The sequence below is a fragment of the Arvicola amphibius genome, chromosome 6 (genome assembly GCF_903992535.2).
Source record: "Arvicola amphibius chromosome 6, mArvAmp1.2, whole genome shotgun sequence".
Classification (NCBI taxonomy): Eukaryota; Metazoa; Chordata; class Mammalia; order Rodentia; family Cricetidae; genus Arvicola; species Arvicola amphibius.
Window position 1 is genome coordinate 25,870,711 of NC_052052.2, and position 27,857 is coordinate 25,898,567.

Consider the following 27,857-nt stretch of genomic DNA (forward strand, 5'->3'; position numbering starts at 1 on the left):
GTTTTTAAATATTATTTATTAGTTTCTATTTGTTTGTTTAAAAGATTTTCTTTGAATAATGCAGCTATCAGACATGATACCTCAATGCGTATAATCCCAGCACTCAGAACACACAGGCAGGTTGAGGCTGTCTGGTGCTATGTATTGTGAATTCCAGGCCAGTCAGGCCTACCTAGTGAAACCCTAGCTCACGGTGATGGTGCACGCCTTTAATACTAGCACTCAAGAAACAGAAGCCAGCTAATCTCTGAGTTCAAGGCCAGCCTGGTCTACGGAGTGAGTTTCAGGATAGCAAGGACTGTTATATAGAGAAACCTTGTCTTGGGGGGAAAAAGACATAATTGTCTTAGGGTTTCTGTTTCTGTGATAAACACCATGACCATAAACAACTTTGGGAGGAGAGGGTTTATTTTGCTTCCAGTTCCACATCACAGTCCATCACTGCGGGAACTCAGGGCAGGAACTGAAGTAGAAGCCGTGGATGAGTGCTGCTTACTGACTTGCTCAGCCTGTCCTCTTATGCACCAGAGGGCCACCTGCCCAGGGCCTGTACCACCCCCTTCAGCTGGGCCCTTCCCCAGCAGTCACTAATAAAAAATGCCCGAAAGACTTGTCTACAGATGAATCTGTGAAGACGTTTTCTCAGTTGAGGCTCCCTCCTCTCCGGTGGCTCCAGCTTTTTGTTGTTTATGAAAAGTTAGCCAGCACAATAAAAATGTAGAAATAATATAGTCCACACCCACATAGTCAGCATTCACAGTTTCTTCATTCTTTTTAAAAAATGTAAACTTGACATTCTCTGATGTCCTACATTGCAGTTTCATGCTTCTCTAATCATATGGTTGCTGGTGTGAATTATAATCTTACTACCCAGGGTTTTTTTTATGAATATATATATGATTTATATTTACATAAAATATGCTGTTTCTACCTTACATATTTTTATTAACTATGTGAAAAAAATACATCCTGATCTGTCATTGATATGTATGTGGTATATATTTTTGAAACATTCATTTCTGTTCTCTGGGGTTTTTTGTCTTATGTAAGAATTTTTTTAATACAATCTTTTCTCATTTTATATAGCTATCCCCATTCCCTCTTCTTCCCCTCCTCCTACCCCATCCTTTCCCTGACCCCACCCTCCCATCCACTCCTCAGAAAGGGTAAGGCTTCCCATGGGGAGCCAGCAAAGTCTGACACATTACTTCAAGGTAGGTCCAATATCTAGGCTTGAGGTAGGTCCAAGACCCTCCCCCTATATCTAGGCTGAGCAAGGTATCCCTCCAAAGAGAAGGTTCTCTAAGATGCCATTTTAAGCACTTGGGATAAATACTAGTCTCACTGCCAGTGGCCCCACAGTCTGCGCAAGCCTCACAACTGTCCCTCACATTCAGTGGGCCTAGTTTGGTCCTCTGCAGGTCCCCATCTAGTCCTGTCCCGTCTCTCAGACCCTCCCCCATCAGTCCGGAGTCAGTGAGCTCCCCCACTAGCTCAGGTCAGCTGTTCCTGTGGGTATCACCATCATGTTCTTGACCCTTTTGCTCATATTATTGCTCCTCTCTCTCTTGAACTGAAGTTTAGCCCAGCCCTTTGCTGTGGATCTCTGTATCTGCTTCCATCAGTTGTTGGATGAAGGTTCTGTAATGACAGTCAAGTAGTCATCAATCTGATTACAGGGAAGGCCAGTTTAGGCACCCTCTCCACTGTTGCTTAGAGTCTTAGCTGGGGTCATTCTTGGAGATTCCTGGAATTTTCCCAAGTGCCATGTTTCTCGCTAGCCTATTAATGGTTCCTTCAGTCAAGATATCTCTTTCTTTTCTTTGCCTCTTTGTCCTTCCCTCTTTTTGAGCATCCCCTTTCCCTCATGTTCTCCTCCCCCGTCCCCTCCCCATCTCCATCCACCCTTCTTCCCCCCCTCCACCCAATTTTTTCAGGAGATCTAATCTGTTTCCCCTTCCCGCAGGATCCATGTTTATCTCTGTTCTCTTTGTCGATTCCTGCTTTTTATTAAGTTTTTTACTCAGTGCTGTGTGTGAATCCAAGGCCTTGTACCTGCCAGACAAGCACTTCACTGCCGATTGCTTTTCCTTTAAATAATACAATTTTTAAAAATTAAAATACTTGCTGCTCATTTTTTTTATATTTATGTAGATCAATTACTTTACTGTACTACATCCACCCTCTTTACCAACTCTTTTGCCTTTCTCAGGATTAAACCTAAAGCCAGAGGAAAGAAACTTGCTTAATATTTGGCTCTTTGCCTTAGGGAGTGAGTAGGGGGTGGGAGGAGCTCTTCGTTTCCTTGAGTACCCTCTGTGCATCCATCACTGGTTGACCCCCGTTTCCTTGTGGCAGAGAAGCCTTACACTTAGGTATCTGTTTGCTTGTTTTCCCCTGTGGACATGTGACAGGTACAGCTATCCACAGCTCTCACTCAGACAGGGGAAGACAGAGCCCTGAGAATTCCCACAAGTCCCTTGTCTGCTTTCTTCAGCTCCCTTAGTGCTCTCTTAGTTGAACAAGCTCTGTCTTGCTTTCCTCTACTTTAAATGTAATTTTAAACTGTGGTTGGATCATTCATATTAGAATCTCACAGTGCTGAAGACCCAGGATGGAGGCCTTTGGTCCATCAGATCCAGTGGGGTTTATCACATCCTGCCATGACCGTGTTTGCGCTACAGGAACTTCACGGACCAACTTCGGAAGATTTCCAAGGATGCGGGGATGCCCATCCAGGGTCAGCCTTGCTTCTGCAAATACGCGCAGGGAGCAGACAGCGTGGAGCCCATGTTCCGGCATCTCAAGAACACCTACTCAGGACTGCAGCTCATTATTGTCATCCTGCCCGGGAAGACGCCAGTGTATGGTACAGTTCTCCTGGGGCCTTGATCATAATGATAATAGCCCTCTAGGGGCTTCTAGAGTCAGTGGAGAATTTTGGCTTTAGCCAGTGTTGCCAGAGATGTTCATTAATGTCAGTTTTTTTTGTTTTGTTTTGTTTTGTTTTTTTTATTGGAGAAATATTCTGTCTGAGCTCTTGAGTCTGTGTTTTACTTACCCGACACACGCCATCTCATTTCCGAGGCTACTCTGTGACAGGGTCTTTCTGCCAGGCCGAGGGTACAGAGATGAGTTAGGCCAGATAGTGGTCACTTAGGAGCCGGCTGTTTATTAGAACATTAGGAGCTCAAGCTGCATATGTAGTGCTTCTGCTGCTGTTCTGCCTAGTGGCTTGGGCTAGCATTTCTCCCTGTTTCCCTTCTCTTATTTACCAGATGACTGTAAGTCTCTTGCTCTATTTCTTCCCTTCCTCTGCCTGCTTCAGACATTGTGCTGTCCCTTTTACTTCACTTCTCTGCTTTTTCCATTCAGTTCTGGTGCCTTTGGGAACGATACTTCCCAGCCTTTACACATCTTAGAGGAGCCGTCCTGAAGCACACTGCAGCACTTCTGCAGCGTGTCTGGGGCTTTCTCCTGGGTTTACATTCTAGGCACATTTCCTCACCAGCACTTACTCTTCAGCCTGCGTCCCTCTACCTCGTCCCACCACTGCCCAGCTTAGTACTATTATCATCTTAAAACCAGCCCTGGAATTCTCTTCAGTTCCCATTTGTTTGTCCTCTCTCCTTCTTCTACAGGTTTATTGGTCCTCTCTCTCTCTCTCTCTCTCTCTCTCTCTCTCTCTCTCTCTCTCTCTCTCTCTGTGTGTGTGTGTGTGTGTACATCTCCGCCATAATATGTGCGTGGAGGTTGGAAGATAACTTGAGGAGTTGGTTCTCTTCTATGAAATGAGTTCCAGGGATTGGGCTTGAATTGTCAGGCTTTGTGAAAACACCTCCCCCATACACTCCTACTGAGTCCCCACTAGTCACTAGTCCCTCATGCTTTTCATGAGTAGGTTAACAGGTCAGACTTTTTTTTACAAAACATTTATTTATTATGTATACAGTGTTCTTTATGCCTGTAGGTCAGAAGAGGTTACCAGATCTCATTACAGATAGTTGATAGTTGTGAGCCACCATGTGGTTGCTGGGAATTGAACTCAGGTTCTTTGGAAGAGCAGCCAGTGCTCTTAACTCTCCAGCTCCCCAGATCAGATTTTTTTTAAAGCAACCACAAAATCCCAAAACTAGCTGGGTGATGGTGGTGTACGCCTTTAATCCCAGCACTCAGGAGGCAGAAGCAGAAGCAGGCGAATCTCTGTGAGTTCGAGACCAGCCTGGTCTACAAGAGCTAGTTCCAGGACAGGCTCCAAAAGCTACAGAGAAACCCTGTCTCGAAAAAAAAAAAAAATTAAAAATTAAAAAAAAAAAATTTCACTGGTCTTCCTTCAGTGCTGCATACAGGGCTTTCAGGGCCCGATGCGGAACCTTTCTCCTGCATTGTTCATGTAACAAACCCACTACAAAGTCACTGAGAACCCAACCTCAGTCCTTCTTATACCAGTCAACCAATGTAGGCAAATTGCCCAGCTCCTTTGAGCTTCCTGAGTTGGTTATGTAAACGGCAGCGTCTAGCAGAGACCTTGGCAAGAGCAGGCGCTTTGGATGCTCACTCTGGGTTGGTGCTTTCCACTCTGGCGGTGGTCCTTCTCACAGCATTTTCCCTTCACTTGGGATGCGTCTCTTACCCTTAACATTTTCTCCTCCTTTCAAAACCTAGTTTAAATTATACTTCCTTTTCTAATGACTTTTCACAAAGTATCACCACAGTGTAACAAACATGCCTAGAACTTGCTGCCACTGGGGTCCCTCACTACAGCCCCCTCCCTCCAGGGGTGACCACTGTCCTCACCTCAAACACTACTCTGAATTACTCGAAAATACTGTTTTCAGGTAGATTGTTGCTTGCTCTTTTTTACTGTGTAACTCAGGCTGCCATGGGAGTCATGCTCTTCCTGCTTCCGTTGCCAGGGTTATGAGTTCAGCCGTCCCATCTGGCTCAGGGTACATTTTTGCATGTTTCCCCTCTGCTGGGATTGTCCTCTTTGAAACCCCTCTTTCCCAGATTTCAGTTCAGTTATTACATGCTCCTTATTACCCCTCTTATACATTCTTTAGCTCTGTTTACCACTGTTACATTGTTTGTGGTTTTAAAAGATTAGTATTAGATATTAAGCACTGTAAGAATAAGGACCAGGAATCCTTGTTTCTAGTCAATGGTATTCTCTAGAACTTCATATACTGTGTAACATCTAGTAGAAACGTTCAGTAACTTTGGCCGAATGTACTCATCAGTTTTCCTCTCTGCCCGTAGCTGAAGTGAAACGTGTTGGAGATACACTCTTGGGAATGGGCAAACACAGTGTGTGCAGGTGAAGAATGTAGTCAAGACCTCACCCTCAGACCCTGTCCAACCTCTGCCTCAAGATCAATGTCAAACTTGGTGGCATTAACAACATCCTAGTCCCACACCAGCGGTATGAACTCCCATTCACATTGCTTTTTGTCAAGGTAACCTGTCAGGGATTCATGAGAAGATAAGAACCGTCTCCAGGGTGGCTGAAGCAGAAGAGGAAGAAGACTAGAATGGGGACTGGATGGTACCAGCCAGAGAAGACCGCAATTCCTCACCATTTTGTTTCCTCTCCTGCTCAGCTCTGCTGTTTTTTCAACAAACCAGTGATTTTCCTGGGAGCAGATGTTACACACCCCCCGGCTGGGGATGGGAAGAAGCCTTCCATCACAGCGGTGAGTGATTCTTTAACTCTGAGTCCTTAAGCGTGCTCGTGAGTTCCCTCTCTCAGCCAGTGCGCCATCCCTGTTACACCCGCTAACCTAACCCTGAATAGCACCATTTAGAGGGAAGAGTCGGAGTAGGATCTGGGAGTTGGGGCAGTGAAACTAACAGCCTGTGGCCAGAAACTTTGTCTCTCAAATCGCTCTGTCTACATTTGTGTTTTTCTTTCTCCCTCCAGTTTCAGGGAAGGTGAGGAAGTGACTATGTATTTCTTCTGAAATCCTCTTTTAAGGGATTACTTAATTGTAGGATTGACCTTTCTTTTACTTTACTTCGGCCATTAAGAACAAAAGGTCCATCAACTGGGTTAGCTGTCTCTCTACTCCCTACAGTATCTAGAGCACTTAATTTTTTCCCTTCACCTTTCATGGTGGGATCAGACGGGCACTTAATTTGACAGGAACAATGAAGAAAGAAAAAATAATATAAAATGCAGCTGCGTGAATGTGGATCCGTTGAATGACCTTGAAGTCGAGGTCATTCTTTAGGGCTCAGGTCATTCTGATGAGCAGAAAGTGTTTTCCATGTGCTGCAGGGCACTGAAAGCAACATTCTTGTCACATATTAAGTGAATTCTGCTTTTGTGGCAGCACAGATTGAAACCAGTGTTTATTGGATCCTAAACCCTGTTTCAGTGTTTTCTGCACGGAGACCAGGTAGCTACTGCCTCTGCTGCCAAGATCTGGTCTGGGAACATCCCGAGTGGACTTGCCCAGTATACAGCATTCTTCTCAGCAGTCCTTCCCAGGCCTGTTGTGTCCCAGCAAGGGAAGGCTATATCCCAGAGGCTGGTGCTTTCTTTGTTGTCAGGGTGGTAGGCAGCATGGATGCACCACCCCAGCCGATACTGTGCTACCGTGGCGGGGTGCAGCGTCCACGGCAGGAGATCATTGAAGACTTGTCCTATATGGTGCGGGAGCTGCTTATCCAGTTCTACAAGTCCACCCGTTTCAAGCCCACCCGAATCACTTCATATCTACCGAGATGGGGGTCCCCGAGGGCCAGCTCCCCCAGGTATGGTCCTAGTTCTTGTTGCAGTCAGAGGGCTACTTTTTCAGAGCTGGTGGTGCTGGGAGAGGCCGTGGATCACAACCGAGGAGTAGTGTTCATAGACCTCTGTTTTCCACACATGCGTCTCAAGTGTCCATTGGTGGTTAGTGTTGAACAATTTAGACCAGTGGCTCTTTTTCTTTCTTTTGAAGCAGGGTCTCACTATGTAGCGCTGCTGGGCCTGGAAACTCACTGTGTAGATCAGGATAGCCTCACCTGACAGAAATTCCCTGTCTCTTCCTCCTAAGTGCTGTATTAAAGATGTGAGCCACAGTCCGCACAGGCCGGTGTTAGCACTGCCTGAGTATCTAGCCTGGAGCCTCATTTTAACAGAGCGTGTGTTAAAATTCAGCTGTTTTCACTAAGCTGTCAGCAGCTATTAAGCTCCACTGAGATTCTGTGCCTTCGTTTTTTTCACTTAATTATCAGTTAGCGTAGTGGCCCTACTAGTAGTGGTCCTATTATCGTAGGTAATTCCTACTAGTAAAATCAATAGATGTGGTAAAAATGAGACTTGGGGTGTTAAAAACTTGTTGAAGTCTAGTTTTAGCTAATTGGCAAACGTTCATCATTTATACCATACAAATAGTTCTTTTTTCTTGTAGCCCAGGTTGGCTACACACTTGTGATTCTTTTCTTCCTCCTCCTCAGTGCTGCAACCATTATGCTCAGTTTATAAAATTATTTTTCTGTTATGTTCCTTGAGATTGCACCCAGGCATGTGCTTTGCTTTAATTTATTATTCTGGTCCCTACCTGTTTTGACTTTCTGTATCCATTGCCTATTGTAGCATGTCTATTTTCTCATAATCCTGATAGATTTGTTTATTTTTTAAATTATATTCATCCCCTTCTATATGCATTGCAGGAACTGGACATCTACTTTTCTCTGGTGTCTTAACCCTGTCTACTATTAGAAATCTTGATTTTAAGTTCGGATTATGTCTTTACTTATTTAGTTACTTACTTATTGGCTTTTTAAAATATATATATATATATATATATATATATATTTATTTTATTTATTTATTTATACAATACTCTTCTGTGTATATGTCTGCAGGCCAGAAGAGGGCACCAAGACCTCATTACAGATGGTTGTGAGCCACCATGTGGTTGCCAGGATTGAACTCAGGACCTTTGGAAGAGCAGGCAATGCTCTTAACCACTGAGCCATCTCTCCAGCCCCTACTTTATTGGCTTTTTGGAGACAGAGTTCTGTGTGTAACGACTCTGGCTATGCTGGAACTCACTCTGAACCACGCTGGCCTCAAACTCACAGAGATCCCCCTGCTTCTTCTGCCTCCTGAGTGCTGGGATTAAAGGTGTGCACCACCACACCTTTCTAGTTTCATGTCTTAATGTACTTCTGAAGATCTCTTTTTGCACGGAGACCAGATGGGTACTGTTTCTGATGCAAGACTCCGAAGTTTTCTCGGAACATGTCAATGAATATGGGCACCGGGACCTCTCCTTTCTAATTTTGAGCATCAGCTTAGAAAGCTTAGTTGGTATAAAGCCATATACAAGTTGTAATGTTTAGTTCAGTGATGAACTAAAAAGGTCATGGGTCTTCTCCTTGCTCTCTACCTAGATTCTTCACTATGAGCTGCTTGCCATTCGAGATGCCCTGCATCAAACTGGAAAAAGACTACCAGCCTGGGATCACTTATATTGGTGGTGCAGAAACGCCATCACACACCCTCCTTTTTTGTGCTGACAAGAATGAGCGAGTGAGTGAGGACGTGCTGAGGTCGCCAGTACCCTCATCCTGTCTCCTTTACCTTGAGAGAGATAACGTCTGGAATTTAAGTTGTTTTCCTGTGCGTCCTCCCTGGCTCTGTTTCCCCCCCATGGCTTTGTGGCCCATCCTCCACCACATTCCTTCCCTTAGTGCCTCCTGCTCCCCTCCTTCCCTTATACTTCCTCTCCTCCTCCTAGCTCCCTGGCCTAGACCCTATAATAGACCAGCTCCCAGAGAAGGGAAAGGGAACTACCATTTATTGAAACTTCTCCTATGTGCCAGACACAGTTCAAGGAATCTTCCTCACAGCAGCTCTGTGAGGTAGGTACTATTAATTCTCCCGTTTAACCTCAGAAAGGTTAAATGACTTGCTAAGATCACAAAGCTAGTAAAGAGCAAAACCAGGATTCAAACACTTGACTTAGAAGTCTAGTATTTCAGACCCTAGTTTCCCTGTGAGAATAGAAACTTCTTTGTTCTTTGGAATTCTGGGAGACTGAGAGTAGAAATCCAGCTAAGGCCCTAGTCAGGTCTTGGGATCTTGGTTGTGTTTGTCTCTACAGATTGGGAAGAGTGGTAACATCCCCGCTGGGACCACTGTGGACACCAACATCACCCACCCGTTTGAGTTTGACTTCTATCTGTGCAGCCATGCAGGCATCCAGGTATCTGGACCATGTCCTGGGGTTTTCATTGGGGTCCAAGGCTTAGCTGGTTATTCCTCCTGCATCTAGAATATGTCTCTTATGGCTGAGTATATTAAAAGCAGAACTACTGTTAGTAAGCCTCAAGCACACTTGCAGGCTTTCTTTATAATATTTTTGATTTTGTGTCTTGTGTCTTCATGGGGGTGGGTGGGGTTACAGTATGGTCATCCCAGCCTAGCCATATTCGTGTGTCTTGTGTCTTCATGGGGGGGGTAGCAGTATGGTCATCCAGCCCAGCCATATTCTTGGTTAGTTTTGCTCTTTTGACAGCAGCCATCCCCTCTGCCCAATTAGGGACCACTTACCACCCTTTTTCTCCTAGGGTACCAGCCGACCATCCCATTATTATGTGCTTTGGGATGACAACCGTTTCACAGCAGATGAACTCCAGATCTTGACATACCAGCTGTGCCACACTTATGTACGATGCACACGTTCTGTCTCTATCCCAGCACCTTGCTACTATGCCCGCTTGGTGGCTTTCCGGGCACGATACCAGCCTGGTGGACAAGGAGCATGACAGGTAAGACTGGCTGTTTTCTTTTTGCTTCAGCCTCTCATACGATCCTTTCACTTTAGTTGATAGAAGGAAGTGGATGTTACCCTACCTAAAGCTGGATTGGTGTTGTCTCTTAATTTGGTATGTGAATTGGCACTGTAGGGATAAGTGAGGGAATTAGCAGAAGTTCCATTTGCCAGGAAGGACTTTTCATATTTTTCTTTTTCAGTGGAGAGGGAAGCCACATATCGGGGGCAGAGCAATGGGCGAGACCCCCAGGCCCTGGCCAAGGGCCGTACAGGTTCACCAGGATACTCTTGCGCACCATGTACTTTCGCTTGAAGGCAGAACGCTGTTACCTCACTGATAGAAGAAAGCTTTCCAAGCCCTGGGAGCTGTACCACCAATCCAGAGGGAAGCAAGGAAGAGGAGGTGGGGGGTCGGGAGGAGTCTAGGAGGCATTTTTCTATCTACAGAGGGGATGTAAGGGTGGGAAGAGGACCAGCAAGACAGACTACCAGCCAGAAATCTCTGATAGCAACCTCAGTCCTCTACCCCCTCTCCCCATCTTGTCACATCTGACCCCACTGGACCAAAAGGGGCAGCACTGGCGCCCACCATACACATAGTTGTCTCACGTGACTCACAGTGCTAAAGACTCGTGCTTGACAGCTTACTTGGGTCGGCTCTGCAGTCCTGTGGTCGAATCTGCTATGTTTGGGTTTGAATATCTAGATGAGAAAGTGAGGGGCGTTGAGAAAGTGGGTGGGAGGAGGGAAGGGAATTTTTAGGAGCCTTAATCAGAAAAGGTCTAGATTTGTTTAAGAAGAAAAATGAAAACAGACTCAGATCACTATTTAGGATACTAGATGTTTCATGGGTTCAGAAATCCAGTTTGTAGGAAGATTTTTAATGCTAATGGTTTGGGTTGCTCCTCCCCCAGCTGCCACGCCCCCCCCATTATTCCTCTTCATATTTTCTACCCATATGCCTTTCCCTGACAGACACCCAGCCCTAGTAACACTAAGGCACTATGGCACGTAGCTCTGAAGTGACACGACCCTGTCTTCCTTCCGCCTGCTGGTGGGTAACAGTGCCTTCCCTGTAACGGTAATGCTGCAGAACTGAGACCTTTTGTACCTTTCTTGTGGGGTGGGGTGTGGTGGGAGAGGAGGGCAGGGAGGGAGGGGAGAAATAGCCCAACGCCAGCAAGCCTCCAGCCAGAATGCCGCTACTTTTCATTTGAAGGAATTGACTTCCATTCATTGAGCTTTTAAAAAAGATCACAACCTCAAAATGGTTAAAGTCCATTGACATTTGGCACTTTCAGACGTGACAGTCTCTCCGAGCTGCTGAGATGACTGGCCCTTGGCTTTCCCCTTGGCCCCATACCCCCAACCCTGCCAGGGCTAGAGTTAAGCTGCGTGTAACATTTCTCATTCTTTGCTTCTCCTTTTCCCCTGATGGTCAAGTCTCTTTTGTTTCAATATTCTTACTGGGGTATCTTATAACAGAAGATCTTTAGGACTAAATAAGAAAACAGAAAACTAAATGTTATTTTTATACCATAACTTGAGTCTATTGCCAAAATCTGGAAATCTCTCTCATACTGAGTGAGTTTGCATCCAGAACCATGGAGCCATCAGTAAGGAACTGTGACCCTGACTTATATTCTGGCTGGCTAAGTAGGGGGTGGTTGTGTCCCTAAGATGGGGCTCAGCCTCTGCCCTCCCTCTCTCGCAGATATAGTAGTCTTTTCTTGCTAAAGCCTCCCTCCGCTGCCCCATCCTGCACTCTTTCTCATAAGTGAATCTTGCTTTTTCTGGACGTGGACCGTCCTCATGCTTTGACTAATGGAGATTCTGGCCTGTCCTCTGGGCAGGCTAGAGAATTTTGCTGCTCCCTATTGCTTCTGTTTACACAAATGAATTTTTCTGTTTCCCACTAGGGCATGCGTGAGTGGGGGTGGCATGGGCTTTTCTTTTCTCTCCTTCTCAAGATACTGGGTTCAGCTATTTTGCAGGACTGGAAAGAAGTGGGTTTCTAGCTTTGTCCTTGCTGATCTTGAAGCAAGGTGCCCTCTTTCCTTGAGCTGTTCTTTTTCTCTTCCTGCACTGCTGCCTGGGATGGGGAATTGAAACTTGCTGTATCAGAGTCCCCTTCTAAGGAGTCTTGAGCTTAGATTGCCCTACTCTGGGTGATGAAGCCATGATTTTTAGATCTAGCCCAGGCTTAGAGGCCAGCTGGAGAAAGGAAGGGTCTGAATCCTGGGCCTGTTGGAGTCAGATCCTCTCCCCAGTAGCCCTTGTACAGACTCAGATTGCTATGCAAACAGTCCAGGTTCAGTTGTGGTGGCTGCTACATTGTTTAGTAACTTCCCAAAAGGTAGCACAAACATTCTTATGGAAAAAGCCCAGGACTGTTTAGCAGTTCCTCCTGTACTTTTTTCTGCTGTCTACAGTATGGAGTGCCCCATGGGCACAAGCCCAGCTGAAGAACAGAACAGAGGGCTCTGGGAAGAGGCAGCTCACTGGAGAGCCCACATTCCTTACACAAGTGCCTAAAGAGAGTGATGCCAACACTCCATCTGCCCTGTCCATCGCCTTCATACACAGTCTACTTCTTATTCCGTCACCCTTTGGGGGGGAGCTCTCCACAGATGTGTGCTGTCAACTTGGGTACATTTGGGGGCTTGGATAGGGCACTATTCCTGGAGGGTCCAATCATTCACCAGCATTTGCAGATGCCCATAGGGAACAGGTGGCTGTCACAACTCCAGCAACAAGTTTTTGTTCTCTTCTTTTTTCTTTGCCTCACTCTCTCCAGTTGGGTTTCAAGCTAGGGATTGGAAAGCAGTTTTAGTCCTTTGGTATTTATGTGCCATTCGAGAAACAAAAGCAGGAGAATTGTGGGCATGATGGCCCCCACATCTGTAATTCCATAATCTCAGCTCTAAAACCGAAGCAGGAGATCCATAAGTTCAGGGTCCACCTGGGCTGCTCAGTGCATTCCAGGCCAGGTGCACTATGTAGCAAGACCATGTCTCAAAATAATAAATAATAGTTAAAAGGAAGCGAGAAAAGTAACTTGGGTGATACAACTTGTTGCTGTGATTAAAAAAAAAAAAAAGCAAGCCAACAAATCCTTGAGATTTAGCTACTACTGACCATGTGGGTTCTCCTCATTGAAAAGTAGTACACACACATTAAAAGCCGTGTTGCAGCAAGGGTCAGCTCGTTTGGATTTGGTTTAAGTGGTGCATTGTGCCAAGCTCCACGGAAGCACTGGGAGGAGTCCAACTTCATCTTAGCCCTCCTTCTTTTCCCTCTCCCTCACTGTTTGGCTTTCCTTTTCCTCTTCTGGCTTTCCCTGGCTTCCTTTTCCTTTTCCCTCTTTTCTCAGCTTGCTTGCTGGCTGGCCTTCCTGCCTGTCTGCCTGTGTGATAATGAATTCTCTGCATGGCTGCAATGGTCCCACTGTTAGTTGGCAAGGTCAGGCTTAGCTCATTGACTACAGAAGACCAAAAACCTGTTTCTCGTGCCCAGGGCGTTAACCCTGGGTCGCACTGTCCTCAAGCTTACACTAGGTCAGATCAGGGGGCTCGTCTAACTGACAAAATCAGTAGGGTGCCTGGCAGTTTCAACACCTCTCCATTCTGTGAACCTGATTGCTCTCTGGTTTCTAACTCTGCTGCTTTTTCTCACTACCTGGGGCCTCTCTCTGCTGAGACTGTCCTAGAGTTGAACTACTTGGGTCTGAATGAGCCGGCTGGAGGATGGACACAGAAGAAGAGAGTGAAGAGAATTGGAGAGAGTTTGGACAGGAGGTGGTAAAGGAGAGCGCGGCTTTGAACTGGGTCCAGTGTGGCCACTGGTTGAGGTGCTATTGCCAGCCACCTGGGATCAGCCTGGAGCTGCTGTGACCGGGAACTTCGGCTTGGAAGATGACTAAAGTCCAACATTAGTAACTCAGAAGTGTAGAACTACTCAACAGTCTAGTTCTCTACTGCAACATAGTTTCTCCATGGCCTCCTCTTTGGCTGAGCAGCAATGTTTTTAACCAGAATTGTGTGAATGATGCCAGGGACACAGTTTCCTTTGCTGGCCCGGCCAGTGGAATGTCTGCAGGGCTGCTAAGTGTGGTCGACCTGGCATCAGGCATCACAGAGGAGGATGAAGGTTCTTCCCTTTCAGGGTAAAAGTCACCTCTCACCTAGCCAAAAGGCAGTTTGGGAAATTTGTGTCAGGAGCCGTTTTGTTTTGTTTTTTAATTTACTGGGCTTTGGGTGACCCAGGATGGTAGTTAGGATGCCTTCCTTGGGCAGGGATCATGACAGGGATATGCAAGGCAGTCTTTCCTACTTGGCCTTCTAAGCAGACTGGGAAAGAGGGATTCTCTGGTTTTCTCTTTCTCCCCACTTACTAGGACTTGCCTTCTCCCTGAGCCAGGAGAGGCTGGGTTGGTGCTCTCCCCTTACTCTGCTCCTACTGACTTAGAACCTCTGGCTGCTGTACGATGATAGCCCAGGAAAGGGAAGTGGGAAGAATGGGCTCAAAACAGAATAATGTAAGGAAGGCAGACTTCCTTCCTTAAAAAGGGAAATCAGAAAGTCTCCAAGAACTGTGTAAGTAAAGATAATGTGTCTCAGTGCACTGAGTCCTCTGGTGTCATAGCAATAAGGAAAAATGAAATGACTTCCTGTGCACACAGTCCAACCTGGTTGGTGTATGATGTTGCACTCAGCAGCCATGTGGTGGGCATGTGTGACTACTCTGGGTTTCACTTTATTTTCTAAACTTTTTATTCCTCTCAAGTCCAGCATGGATGGGGAAATGTCCCTTGAGCCCCGCAGCTGTGTACTTGTTTGCATTTGTTTCCCATTGAGACTTGTGTTTGTGTCCTGCTTTGAGCTGTACCTTGTCCCGTCCATTTGTGAAATTATCCCAGCAGCTGTAATGTACAGTTCCTTCTCAAGCAAGCAACAGCAGCAGCACAATTCTGTGTTTTATAAAGACAACAGTGGCTTTTATTTCTAAAGTGCAGTCTCTGGTTTTTTTCTTTCTTTTTTTCTTCTACCTGCAAAATAAACTTGGGATTAATTACATCTCTGATAGGCTTTAGGATGGAATACTAGATTGTCATGCAGTCATACTTCACGAGGCCTCTTTGTATTCTTCATTTCACAAATGTGCAAAACTCCATGCCAGAAGTACTGTGGGAAAAGATAGGCACAACTCCAAACTGATAAAAACAGGATGTCTTCAGAGTTCCTTGGGAAGGCCATTGGTGACAAAGTCTTCCGGAACAAAAGATTATAAGTGGCTGGCCCGAAGCTGTAGCTGTGAAGATGGAGAGGAAAGGGCAGATTTGAGAAGCAGGGTGTAAAGTTAATAGGACATCGTGACTGATGGGAGAGCCCAGCAGCAGATCCAGAGCTCGTGTTTCCACTTGAGCGTGAGCATTCTTATCAAGAAGGGATCTGTGAGACCACGGAAGGAGTATGGTACATCTGATGAAAGACAGTTAGCCTGGTATACAAAAAGGGGTTTTTTTTGAGGGTCTTATTACATATCCCTGGTGAACCTCAAACTCAGAATCTTCTGAGCTCTACCTCCTGTGTCCTGGAATTTGAAGCCCACAGCATCTTGCCAGTCTTTTGAGTTTTAAGATTCCAGTCAGGAATAAAGTTAAAGTTTCCAATAAACACACCCTTACATTGCTTAGGCAAAATAGCAAACTACTGTTAGAAGTGTTGGAGCCACCTGGGCTGGTTTAATAAAGGAACAAAATACGAGAACAGAAAGGAAGTCCCAGCCACCCTTGCTCAAGTTATCCTACTCTCCATTTGTCTTGTATCTACAATATCATCTCTAGTACTCAAAAATGCGTATTAGGGGAAAAATAATAAAGTCTGAGATTAGGACTTGCAAGTTGTCCATCAGATAATACCACCATTCTTTTCAACTCCCTCTTGTTCTTAGGAGAAAAAAAGCAAATTCTAATTTTGTCCCTAACCAGTTTCATAGATTGTTTGCTGGTACAGCTTGCTATACTTATTAAAACTTGTCTTCCCCAGGGACTGTGAACCCCTACTAATAAAAACTACATTCCATTGTGTCATCTCTGGATAATAGCAGATACCGGGAAAGTTATATTTAATAATGAAATGAGCCAGAGATCATGAGTTTGATACTGAGATAGGTGTGGTGGTGCACACCTTTAACCCCAGCATTCAGGAGGCAGAGATAGGTGATCTCTGGTCAAAGGCCAACCTGGTCCACATGGTGAGCTCCAGGTCAGTCAGAGCTATGTAGTAAGACCTGCCTCAAAAAGAAACAAAAGAAAAAGAAAAAAGATAGTGAGTGCCCAGGATGGAGTCAGCAATCTTGAACCTTTAGGTGAGCTGAAATAGAATCTTCCTGCATCTTCAGGTAGGCAGAGCAGAGCAGGAAAAGACTTCTTCATGTCGGGGAGTTAGCTTTTCAAACACTCACCCCCAACTGTAGACATTCCTTGGTTGCGTACTTGAGGCCAGTAGCATAGTTGTCAAACTTTTAAGGGCTGGCATCTTCCCTGGTACTGCTAGAGCACTGCAATTTCCAAACGCTGGGGAAGATGGTTCAGAGAACGGTTCTGGCAGAGAGCCCAGTGAGGAATCATCACTGGCAGACAGTGTACATATACTAGGTCTAATAGTCCTCTGGAGGCCAAGTGTTATGACTGTGCAAATCATAACACTGAGCCTGTGGGTACCCTGTCAGGTTCCTGTGGGATATAGTCATCTAGACACTGTGACCCTTTCTACAGTAAAGCTTAAAGCTTGGTTGAACTTGAACCACATATTCCTAGTTGGAATAAGATAAATTTATCACTATGAGGAAGACACAAAGAATGATTTGGGTTTTGTTTATTTTCTATTTTGAACGACTTCACAGTTTGGCAGTTAGTTGCTTCTCAAACTTTCATGAACTGGCCCTGGAGCCCCAAAGTTTTGATTGAAGGCTGATTTGTGTATCTCTAGATACCCTTTTATAAGTATCGCTTGAGCAGCTTTCCCTCTGCCTTATTAGCAAAAATATGATGTAGCATACACCCAGAGGCAAAGTAAGGATGGACACTGTGGATATCGCTGGCCTTAGACCCTAGAACCCTATGGCAGTTAGGGTTTGGAGGTTAAAGTTACAGTGAAAAACAGGACTTCTAAACCTCAGCCATACCTCCCCAGACTGCTGTCTGTATCACTTCAATATCTGAGTGTTCATTTGTTTGTCAAGACAGGGCTTCTCTGTGTAGCCCTAGCTGTCCTGGAACTCACTCTGTAGACCAGGCTGGCCTCAAACTCAGAGATCCACCTGCTTCTGCCTCCTGAGTGCTGGGATAAAAGGTGTGCGCCACCACCTCCCGGCTTATTTCAGTAATGTTGAATTGTAATATTAAATTGTTCCTCATTTCCCTGGCATTGTTTTGGCTGTAGCCTGAGGAAGGCTCATAAGCTTGGAAGATATACAGAGGATATGAAAGAAGCAATCCTTCAAAGCAGCCACATCAGGAGGGAAACGTAGGAAAAGTGGGGTTGCTGAAGAATGGGGGTACACATTTTCAAGTTCTCCATTTATGACTGGCAACTGCTTTTCCTAGGAAACAACAAGGCCCCTGTGGTTTACCTGTTAGGAGCATACTGTCACTGTACTGAACTACAGAAGCCTAACTGTGATCTGGCAGTATTTACAGGGGTCATTCTTGGGAGCCCTCAGCAACCCTTACCTTCCGAAGGCAGGCAGCTTTTTTCTTAGGAAAGTAGAACCTGTGAGGTCTGGGATAGATCTTTGGACCTTGGGAAAGGACTTGGAGGGCATGCCTACTTTGAAGTACTTGACTAATGTTTTGTATAAAACATTTGTATATATCTTCATCTTCATAATAGTCATGTTCCATCGCATGTTACACAACTGTGACTGAATTACCTAGATAAGGAAAATAGCTTTACACGACAGGAAGTTCTGATTTGGTTAAGCCACTATGCAATACCTTTGTAGTGTTGGTTCATGAAATGCTCTCAGGATGGCTACTGTAATTCCAGGAAGGAAATGATGACAAAACAATTTCTTGTAGAAGTCAGAAGGACTTATTTCCCTACACTCTCAAGTGTTTCATTCTAAAACAAGGAAATCTTCCCCTGGATGCCCTAGCAATTCAGGCTTTATGTCTCATCGGCTTATTTTCCCATGCCACTGGCAAAGCCAAAATGACCTTTTATATGACTTTGATGGGAGTTACCCTTTAAATCATAAGGATTAGGAAGGTTAGTTATGTCTAACAAGAAAGAAGCAGGTGGGCTGGAGAGATGGCTCAGAGGTTAAAAGCACTGGCTGCTCTTCTAGAGCTCCTGAGTTCAATTCCCAGCAACCACATGGTGGCATACAACTATCTATAATGAGATCTGGTACCCTCTTCTGGTGTGCAGGCATACATACAGACAGAACACTGTAGTATACATAATAAATAAATAAATAAATCTTTTTAGAAAGAAAGAACGAAAGAAGAAAGAGTGGATATCCAGGCTTATGGTGAGAAGCAGAGAGCCTCTGGTCTTGGCTCTTTGAATCCTAAAGCCCGTTTTACATTGTGCTTGCTGCAAGTGCCAAGTCATTATTGTAGAAACCACTGGTAGATACTATCGTTTTCTAGCCTGTGTCTTAGCTAACACAGGAAGTGGAGGACAGATGCACTATGGGTGGTGGTAGAGTAATAGTGGCAATGGAAGAAAGTGAGCACTCTTCATCTCACTTGTAAGCTCCGAGGTCTTCCTCCTTATTAAAGTAGGTAGTTGGGCACTCTATCCTTTGAGTGCACTGAGTATTTGGTACTTTGTGCTTTGCTCTGGTGTCGATCATGTATCCATGTACTCACTTGCTATCCTGATATCTTTGTTAAATTCTTCTTCTATTTTACTCATCTTAAATTTGGATTGTCTCACTGAGCTATAAAAACTTTAAAAATTCACCGGGGTGGGTGGTGCATGCCTTTAATCCCAGCATTCGGGAGGCAGAGATTGGAGCCTAGTCTACAGAGTGAGTTCCAGGAGAGGCTCCAAAGCTACATAGAAACCCTGTCTTGGGGGTGGGGGGGTTATAAAATTCAAGTTCTTTGTTGGAAATATATGTATGATATATAGCATATATATGCATAATATATGTATATATCATATATGTGCATAATATATGTATGTATATATCATATATGTATATATATTACATATATTAATTTATCCTAATCTATGGCTTGCCTTTTCATTTTGAATAGGAAAAATTTTCCATTTTCATGTCCAATTTATTAGTTCATGATTTTTTTGTATGGTATTTAAAGAAAAATTTCATTTCCTGGTGGCCGCTGAGCACTGTGCTTTTGTATTTTATAGTTTTTCCTTCTGAGAACAATCAGTGCCCTGTCCTTGAAGCCCATCCATCCATTTGTCCATCCATCCATCCATTCATCCATCCATCCATCCATCCATCCACCACCCACCCACCCATCCATCCATCCATCCATCCATCTATCCAAATAGTTATTTAATGTGCTCTTCTTTTTTTTTTAACTTAATGTGTTCTTATAGGGCAGCAATAAGCATTGTTCTCAGCACTGAAGCTGAGGCAGTTAACAAGATACACAAAACCTTGTGTCCTTTGGAAGTATATTACCTCAAAACAGTGTTTGGTCAGGAGAAAGCCTCACATACCTTTGCCTTGGCAAGAATCTCCAAGACCTTCTTATCTCCCTGCTTTAAATTTCAATTCATGAGACTTTCACATGGGCTTACTCTGCAAAGGTGTGGTTCTGCATAACAGAAGTAGATAGGAACATATCATAGACACTTGTTGGATTTTGTTGAATCTAAGGGCCCAAATCTTGTTACAGTGTTCAAAGAGATGGTACCTTGGGGCTAGAGCAATAGATCAGTGGCTAAGAGCACTGTCTGCTCTTCCTGAAGACCCAAGTTCCATTACCATCACCCACACGGCTGTTGCCAACTGTCTTAACTCCAGTCCCAAAGATCCGACACTCTCTTCTGGCCTCCATGAGCATCAGACACCCATGTGCACAGTTATGTGCAGACCAAACACTCATACACATTGAAAATAAAACAAACAAACAAACCCACTTAGTCTGTGACTATACCGTGTTTTCTGGAAGAAGCTAGATAAGCTTGCATTCATTTGAGGGACTAGTTCCAGAATCAAGAGGTGAGGGTATGATAGGTCCTTGCATGGGTTTGGGATTTACTCTTGAGGCTTAGATCATGCTATCTATATATGGATTGACACCCCCTCCCCTCAAAAAAAGGTTTCTCTGTAGTTTTTGAGCCTGTCCTGGAACTCATTCTGTAGACCAGGCTGGCCACGAACTCACAGAGATCCGTCTGCCTCTGCCTCCCAAGTGCTGGATTAAAGGCATGTGTGATCACTGCCTGGCCTCTGGATTACCTTTTAAGATGTGGTGCGGCATCTGCTTATTTGATATTTTAAAATTCGGAAGGGTGTTTCAGTCAACAGGAAGAAGAAAGTAAGGCAGAATTGATGTATCAGATGGGCTTGGAGCCCCCTCTGTTTATTATATAGTAAGCACATCCATTAAGTGCTTCGAAACTGTAACCATAGTAAAGATTTTTGTTATTAACATTTGGGAGGTTTCTTCTGTGCTGTCTGTGCATTGCACATGTTGGCCTTTCAATTCTTCTGAGGAGAAAACTGAAGTTCAAAGAGATAAAGTGGCTAATCCCAAAGTCCATTTAATGGGGGAGGGAAAGGATAATGAAAATATAATGTGTATATATGTTTATATACACACACACGTATTTAAAGTCAAAACATTATTGATTCATTGGGACACAGGAATTATAATGAATCCTTGCTAAACTTGCATAAAATAGTATCTGGATTCACTGAGCCAAGTATTTTTTTAAGGATGTACTGCTTGCGTGATAAAGTGCTGGATCTAGTCTCCGGGTTAGATTACATTCTAATGGGTTGGAGGCAGTTCATAAAGTAGTCCACAACCCACACATCGGGAGAAAGGTTTCCTAGGGAAAGCTAGCAGGGTCACCCACCATAGACCGGTGGTCCAGGAAAGGCCGCTGGAGATGTCTTAGGTCAAAGTTTGGCATGGGATGGGAGGGGAGAATTTCTAGTCATGGGAACCCAAAGGCTCCAATTCAGCAGAAAAGCACCTGACCAGTTCGGGGAAACTGGAAGCGGACCAGTTTCGTCGTAAAATAGTCTTGAGAAGTTCAGAGGAAAAAGACCGGGGCTCCTTAGCCAGGTGTTTTAGTGCCAGCAAGGAGTTTAGGTTCCTCAAGGGGATTCAGAGTGTTTAAACACAGAAATAATCCCTTCTAGTACTCAGGTAATGTCCGTTTCTTAATCATCTATTTTAAAACTATATTGAACTTTATTTTTGTCCATCTCAAAAAAAAAAGTGGTTAAAGCAACTTTGCGTACTTAGCGAATCTCCTGTGGTGGTTACCGCCCAGTGCCTGCGCTCCAAGCGGGCGTGGCAGGCGGAGCTAGGAGGCAGAGGATGTCCTTGGATGGTCACCCGCCACTCTCAGGTAGGCTGTCCCTCAGGTGAGCTCCTCAGGCTGGCAGCGACGTCGCCTCAGGCAGCGGCCCCCGGCTGGTCCCCGACCGGAGACTGTCACGGGGAAGAGGCCGGGCGCTCGCTCGGGATTGTCACCGTCAGGCACAGGGGAGCAGGGCGGCCGCGCGCGCACGGCTCCGCCCCTACCGGGCGCCCGCTCGCCCGCCCACACCTCCTCAGAGTCCTCGGCGCGCTGGCCGAGCCGGCGTGGACGTCGTGCCCGCGCGGATCCGGCTCGGGGCGAGCTGCGGACCCTGCGAGCGGGGCGCGAGCGGGGGAGCGGAACTGACGCGGGCGTGCTTCCGGGGGCAGCCGGGGAGAGCGAGCGGCTGCGGCGACGGCGGCGGCCGGCGGGTCGGGGAGCGGTGCACGCGTCAGCAGCTGCGGGCGACGCAAGTTCCGGACCGGGTTCAGCGTCCTCGCCTCACGCCCCCCTCTGTCCTCGCCTGACAGCGGCTCCTCTGCCCGGCCCGAGCTTTCGGAGGGCGTCCCTTCGTCGCCTCAGCGGCGGCACCGTTCTCTCGTGAAGCACTCCCCCCAGCTCCATGAATGGAAATCGGCTCCGCAGGTGAGTCGGGGCCGCGGGACGGGGCGGGTGGGGTCGTTACCCCACGGTTGTTCCCTGAGCATCCTCGCTCCTTCCATTTCGGGTGCTGTCAGCGTGCGTCGTGAAGGAGTAGCTGGTTTTCGGGCCCAACGCGGGTGGCTTCTCCACAGCCGCGCAGGCTACTCTCCGGGGACCACTGAGTTGGCAAAACTACCCGGAGGGTTGAAGTTTGGGTTTATCGAGGCGATGTCATCCCCCTAGAGTGCTGCTCCCCTGAGGATATGGAGGAGTCTGCCCTTGCTTTTGTAATTCCAGCTGGAAATATTCAAGACCGCGCTTATCCTTTAACCGGGTCGTGTGTCCCATGCAGGCTGGACAGTCAGTCACCACCCTTTCTCCCTCTTAAAGTAGCGTGAGGATACTCTGAGATAACCGATGGGATTGAGTTTGAAATTGGTGTCCGGGCAACGTCAGATGCAAGATGGCATTGCTTGCATCCGAGATTCCCAACGGCTGTGGCAGTGTGGCAAGCAGTCTCTGAGGCGCTGAGATGCTCTCTCAGTCTGGATCCCTGCTTCTGTGAGAATGCGGCCACTATTTCCCTACAGCAGCACTTGGCATATACCTGGAAATCCGGATTTAGAAAACAGTTTTGCCTTTTGAGAGAAAAAAAAAAATGGCAGCCTGCGCAGGGCTTGTCTTTAAAAAGGAAAAAGAAGTCAGCGCTTTTAAAGTAACTGGAGAGAGCGACATGAAATAGGTGTTACATAACGGTTTGCTTACCAAGTGATCACCCTTGTTCCCTAAATTTGAAAGTCCTTTTCATCCACAAGATCAGTAATGTATAGTTTCCATAGTATTTGGGGGACTGTCTTGTTATTATGGTATAACAAGTCCCATAGTTTTTTATCTCCCCTTGCCAATTTGAAAGGTCCCCAAATATAAGAAAACCTAATGTGAAAGAAATTAGTGCCATAATCGTCAAGTGGGTCCAAACAAGCATTTCCTTTATCACGTGGAATTTCTTCACAGTTTCTACCATTTTTTCCCTTCTGTGTTCTATTTTCCTTCATATTTTCTAAAATGCAAAATCTGTCTAGACTGAAGTTTTAGACTCTTATTACCAACGCGTTTATCTTCAGGCTGTCTTTCCATTGTTGTTAAACTTTACATTGTATCTGTACTATTCTTGCTTTATAAGATAGCTGAGTATTTCCAGTGATCTGATTTTTACATAGCTACCTTGTTGTCAAGCCCGAAGAACTAAGCATGAAAGTGAATACTTGGTTAGTCACCTGTCTAAAACTTTTGAAGGTATTTCCCCCAAATGAAGTATTCTCACATGCAAATACTGACAACATTCTAGAAAGTACTTGTGATATCAGACCACCTAGTCAGCTGACACACTTAGGGAAAATGAATTTTGCCTTTTCTTTTCGGGTATTCTTTTGATAAAATGTGGAGTAACTGATGTGTCTTCACATCATTTATAGATTATAAGATTTATCAACTAGTTTGGGCATGGTGGCTCACACCTTTGGTCCCAGCACTTAGGAGGCAGCGACGGAGGCCGGCCTGGTCTACATAGAGAGTTCCAGGACAGCCGGGGGGGGGGGGGGGGCTACATAGTGAGACTCTGTTTCAACAAACAAACTAAAATTAAAACAAAAAGTTTTGTCAATCCTGCTTGGTCATCTTGGAACACGGAGTTTATTCTTCAATAAAGTTTATGTATGATTGGCTGTTGTCTAGTATCAGGATCAAGAATGTTAACATCAGAAATGGTTTTTGGGTTAGGCATTGTAGCTCACACCTTTAATCCTAGTACTTGGTAGGCAGAGGTAGGTCAGTCTTTGAGTTCAAGGCCAGACAGGACTACATAGTAAGACCCTGTTTTAGACAGACAGGAGAGGAGAGAGAGATGAGAGAGATGAGAGACGAGAGAGGAGAGAGAGAGAGAGAGCGAGAGGAGAGCGGAGAGAGAGAGAGAGAGAGAGAGAGAGAGAGACGAGAGAGAGGAGGAGGGGAGAGAGAGGGAGAGAGAGAGGAGAGGAGAGAGAGGAGGAGAGAGAGAGAGAGAGAGAGAGGAGAGAGAGAGGAGAGATTGATTTTATTGTTGTTCTTGCATCTTTTGTGTAATTGTTAACAGTGAATGTGAAATTGGAAATATACTTAGGAAAATTGACAACTAGATTTTTTTAATTCAAAATTTGACAAATACATATTTTGGTTTAAAATGTCTTAGATATATGGACTGGAGAGTTGGCTCAGCAATTAAGAGCACTTGCTGCCGGGTGATGGTGGCGCATGCCTTTAATCCCAGCACTCGGGAGGCAGAGGCAGGCGGATCTCTGTGAGTTCGAGACCAGCCTGGTCTACAGAGCTAATCTAGTTCCAGGACAGGCTCTAAAGCCACAGAGAAACCCTGTCTCGAAAAACCAAAAAAAAAAAAAAAAAGAGCACTTGCTGCTCTTACAGAGGACCCAGGTTCGATTCCTAGCAACATGTGGTGGCTTAAAATTGTAGCACCAGTCCCAGGGGATCTGGTGCCCTCTTATGACATCTAAGGGCACCAGGCAAGCATATGATGCACATACATACAAGCAGGCAAAACACTCATACACATTAAACAATAAAATAAATCTTAAATTAAAAATATTTAGATATATGCCAGGCAGTGATGGCACACACCTTTAATCCCAGCACTCGGGAGGCAAAGGCAGGCGGAGCTCTGTGAGTTGGAGACCAGCCTGGGCTACAAGAGCTAGTTCCAGGACACCTGGGGCTGTTACATAAAGAAACCTTGTTTTGAACCCGCCCCCCAAAAAATAGATATAGATGTTCTTTAATAGCCTGTTAGGATACTACTGAAATTTTTGGCTCTCAACTTCTGTTTTTCTTTTGAATGGATCTTCTCAGGAATCACTTGCTGATAGATTATTTTTATGTGGATACATAGAAACCTTAAATTTATGTAGTGCAATGGAGGACGTTAAATATAAATATCATGTAATGATTTCATGATGGAGCATTCCTCACTAAAAATATTTATCCTTCCTTTCCTGTTCACATGAAATATTACAAGGATTTTATTTTATTTTTGAGACTAGGTCTCATTGCATAGATTAAAAATGTGTATGACTGTTCCTAGCTTTGTAAGGGATTTTTTTGGTTTTTCTTATACAGCCCACCAATTTAGAACCATATGTCTTAGTTAGGATTTCTATTGCTGTGAAGAGACACCATGACCATGGCAACTCTTATAAAGGAAACATTTAATTGGACTGGCTTACAGTTTCAGAGGTTCAGTCTATTATCGTCATGGCAGGAAGCATGGTAGCACGCAGTCAGACATGGTGCTGGAGAGGGAACTGAGGTTCTACATCTTGATCAGCAGGCAGCAGGAAGAAAACAGAGACACTAGACCTGGTTTGAGCATCTGAGACCTCAAAATCTACCCACAGTGACACACTTCCTCCAACAAGGCCACACCTCCTAATAGTACCAGTTCCATGAGCCTATAGGGCCATTTTTATTCACACTACCATACCGTCTGAACATTGATTTAATAAAAAATGGAGTAATTAATTTTTGTGTAATAATTTACATGCATGTCTGTGATTCCTTAGGGGTACTTCTGATGAAACTATGTTTTTGGTCTAATTGCAGTTGAGCTGTATTTCTGGTCTACAACTGTACTTTGTGTCCAAATAAAATGAGACAGGAAAACCAGAAAATGGTTATTTAAATGCTACTTATATTTTGAAAACTAGTACATTAGTTTATATTTTCAGGTAAAGTTCAGCTGTTGTTCAGAAATAAATTATACTTAAATGTAAATATTCTCTAGTAATCTGTGGGAAGACTGGGAGTTTCAGTTATGGATTGCTTTCTAGCACACTCAAAATTCCATTCCCAGCATCGGAGGGGTGCTGTGGGACAAGGGTCTGTACCCTGTCACTTGTATTTTAAATAAATGCTGATTGGCCAATAACCAGGCAGGAAGTAGAGGCAGGGCAAGGAGAACAAGAGGATCCTGGGAAGAGGAAATCTCAGTCTGCAGTCATCATCCAGACACAGAGGAAGCAAGATGTGACTGCCTCGCCAAAAAAGGTACCAAGCCACGTGGCTAACACAGACAAGAATTATGGGCTGATATAAATTATAAGAGTTAATAAGAAGCCTGAGATACTAGGCCAATCTGTTTATAATTAATGTAGACCTCTGTGTGATTTCTTTGGGACTTAATGACTGTGGAAACCGGGAAGGACAGAAACAGTCAGCAGAGGGGAAGATGTCTAAGGAGGGAAATCGTTTATTTTTATCATAAGTTACTAATATGTAAGCCGATTTGCCATGGCTGGTAGTTTTATACAATCTTGCGGAAAAGGGAAACCTTAGCTAAACTTTTTTTTTTGGTTTTTCGAGACAGGGTTTCCCTGTAGTTTCTAGAGCCTGTCCTGGCTAAACTTTTTTTTGAGTTATTTACTTTTACCTTATGAGAGTTTGACTGCATCTATGTATTGTGTATACCACATGTGTGCCTGGTGCTCACAGAACCAGAAGAGGGAATTGAGTCCCCTGGAACTGGAGTTATAAAATTTAGTGAGCAGCCATTTGTGGGTGTTGGGAACTGAACCTGGGTCCTCTGCAAAAGCAGGAAGTTCTCTAACTGCTGAGCCATCTCTCCAGCCTCCTTAAGTTAAACTTTTAATTCCTCTCTGATCATAGTTGTTCTAGAACCCTGTATTTCTTTTTATAAAAAAAGGCTTTTTTTGAGTCAGTTAGAAGCCAGCAAGATGGCTGGCTCAGTGGGTAAAGGAAAAAGAACTTGCCACCAAGGTCAACTGAGGTTTCTCACATAGTTGAAGGAGAAAACTGACTCCTCAAGTTGTCCCACCAATACAGACATACGTAGATACAGGCATGGGGGTGCATGTGTACAAAAACACTAAATAAAGTTCAGGAAAAGCAAAGCTCATTTGAGACTACATTTCAGAAGAACAAAAGCTGGATGCAAAGGAAGCTAGAACTAGATCAAGAATGAGACGCGGAGTCCGTCATAATGGAATGGGCTACTCCTGCCTTCTCAGCACTCCAGAAGGCTGAGGGGAGAGCTGAGATTTGGAAGCCAGCCGGGTTACATAGAGAGACCTTGCCTCAAAATAAGAGGGAGGATTGAAAGAGGAGATTGAGAATGGTGGATTCACAATCACTAATATACACAGTGCCATTTTGGAAGTGTTTATTGTCATATAAAATTTTATACTTATGATTTTTTTTGAGGGGGAAAATGTCGTATTGCACTTTTGTGTGTTGGTTGGGAATTTGGAAATACTAAGGGTTTTTTCCTACTGTATTATCACTGAAAATTTTGTTCATGCTGTCCTGAAATGACTGTTACAACATTTTAGCATTTGCTATTTAAGACTGACAGCTTGAATTACAAAAAACATGCAAGGTTATTTTGATTATTGTTTCAGAATTTAACTTTTCTGTTAATGATAGGGTACCCTGAGAGACTATTAAAAAGGAGACAAGAAGCATCATTTTTCTTTTCTTTTAAAGAAATTATAAGTTTTTAATATGGAAAATAGTTGATTATATTTTAAGCTTTTTTTTTTTTTTTTTGGTTTTTCGAGACAGGGTTTCTCTGTAGCTTTTTTAGAGCCTGTCCTGGAACTAGCTCTTGTAGACCAGGCTGGCCTTGAACTCACAGAGATCCGCCTGCCTCTGCCTCCCGAGTGCTGGGATTAAAGGCATGCGCCACCACCGCCCGGCTATTTTAAGCTTTTCATACATGCAATAATGTACTTTGATTATAGCCACCCTTTTCCTCTTGAAGAAAGAATTTAGGGCCCACTATGGTGACAAACCACTTTAGCCCTGCACTGGGAAGGTGGAGGCAGGCTCTCTGAGTTTATGACAGGCTAGT

General features: G+C 44.7%; 2 protein-coding genes across 2 annotated transcripts in view; both read left to right on the forward strand.

The window, feature by feature from the left end:
- Ago1 (argonaute RISC component 1) overlaps positions 1–14,778 on the forward strand; it is a 32,558-nt gene extending 17,780 nt beyond the window's left edge. Inside the window, 19 exon segments of the mRNA XM_042055250.1 lie at positions 2,685–2,869; positions 5,260–5,300; positions 5,303–5,341; positions 5,343–5,422; positions 5,601–5,610; positions 5,613–5,715; positions 6,565–6,605; positions 6,608–6,718; positions 6,721–6,756; positions 8,386–8,421; positions 8,423–8,524; positions 9,099–9,200; positions 9,565–9,741; positions 9,743–9,765; positions 9,971–9,992; positions 9,994–10,032; positions 10,034–10,057; positions 10,059–10,144; positions 10,146–14,778. Coding sequence (XP_041911184.1) covers positions 2,685–2,869; positions 5,260–5,300; positions 5,303–5,341; positions 5,343–5,422; positions 5,601–5,610; positions 5,613–5,715; positions 6,565–6,605; positions 6,608–6,718; positions 6,721–6,756; positions 8,386–8,421; positions 8,423–8,524; positions 9,099–9,200; positions 9,565–9,741; positions 9,743–9,765; positions 9,971–9,992; positions 9,994–10,032; positions 10,034–10,057; positions 10,059–10,144; positions 10,146–10,323 — 1,435 coding nt within the window. The 3' untranslated portion in view covers positions 10,324–14,778.
- A 6,918-nt stretch (positions 14,779–21,696) lies between these two features.
- LOC119816944 (protein argonaute-3-like) overlaps positions 21,697–27,857 on the forward strand; it is a 93,876-nt gene continuing 87,715 nt past the window's right edge. Inside the window, 1 exon segment of the mRNA XM_038334045.1 lies at positions 21,697–21,943. Within this exon segment, the coding sequence (XP_038189973.1) occupies positions 21,925–21,943 (19 nt within the window). The 5' untranslated portion in view covers positions 21,697–21,924.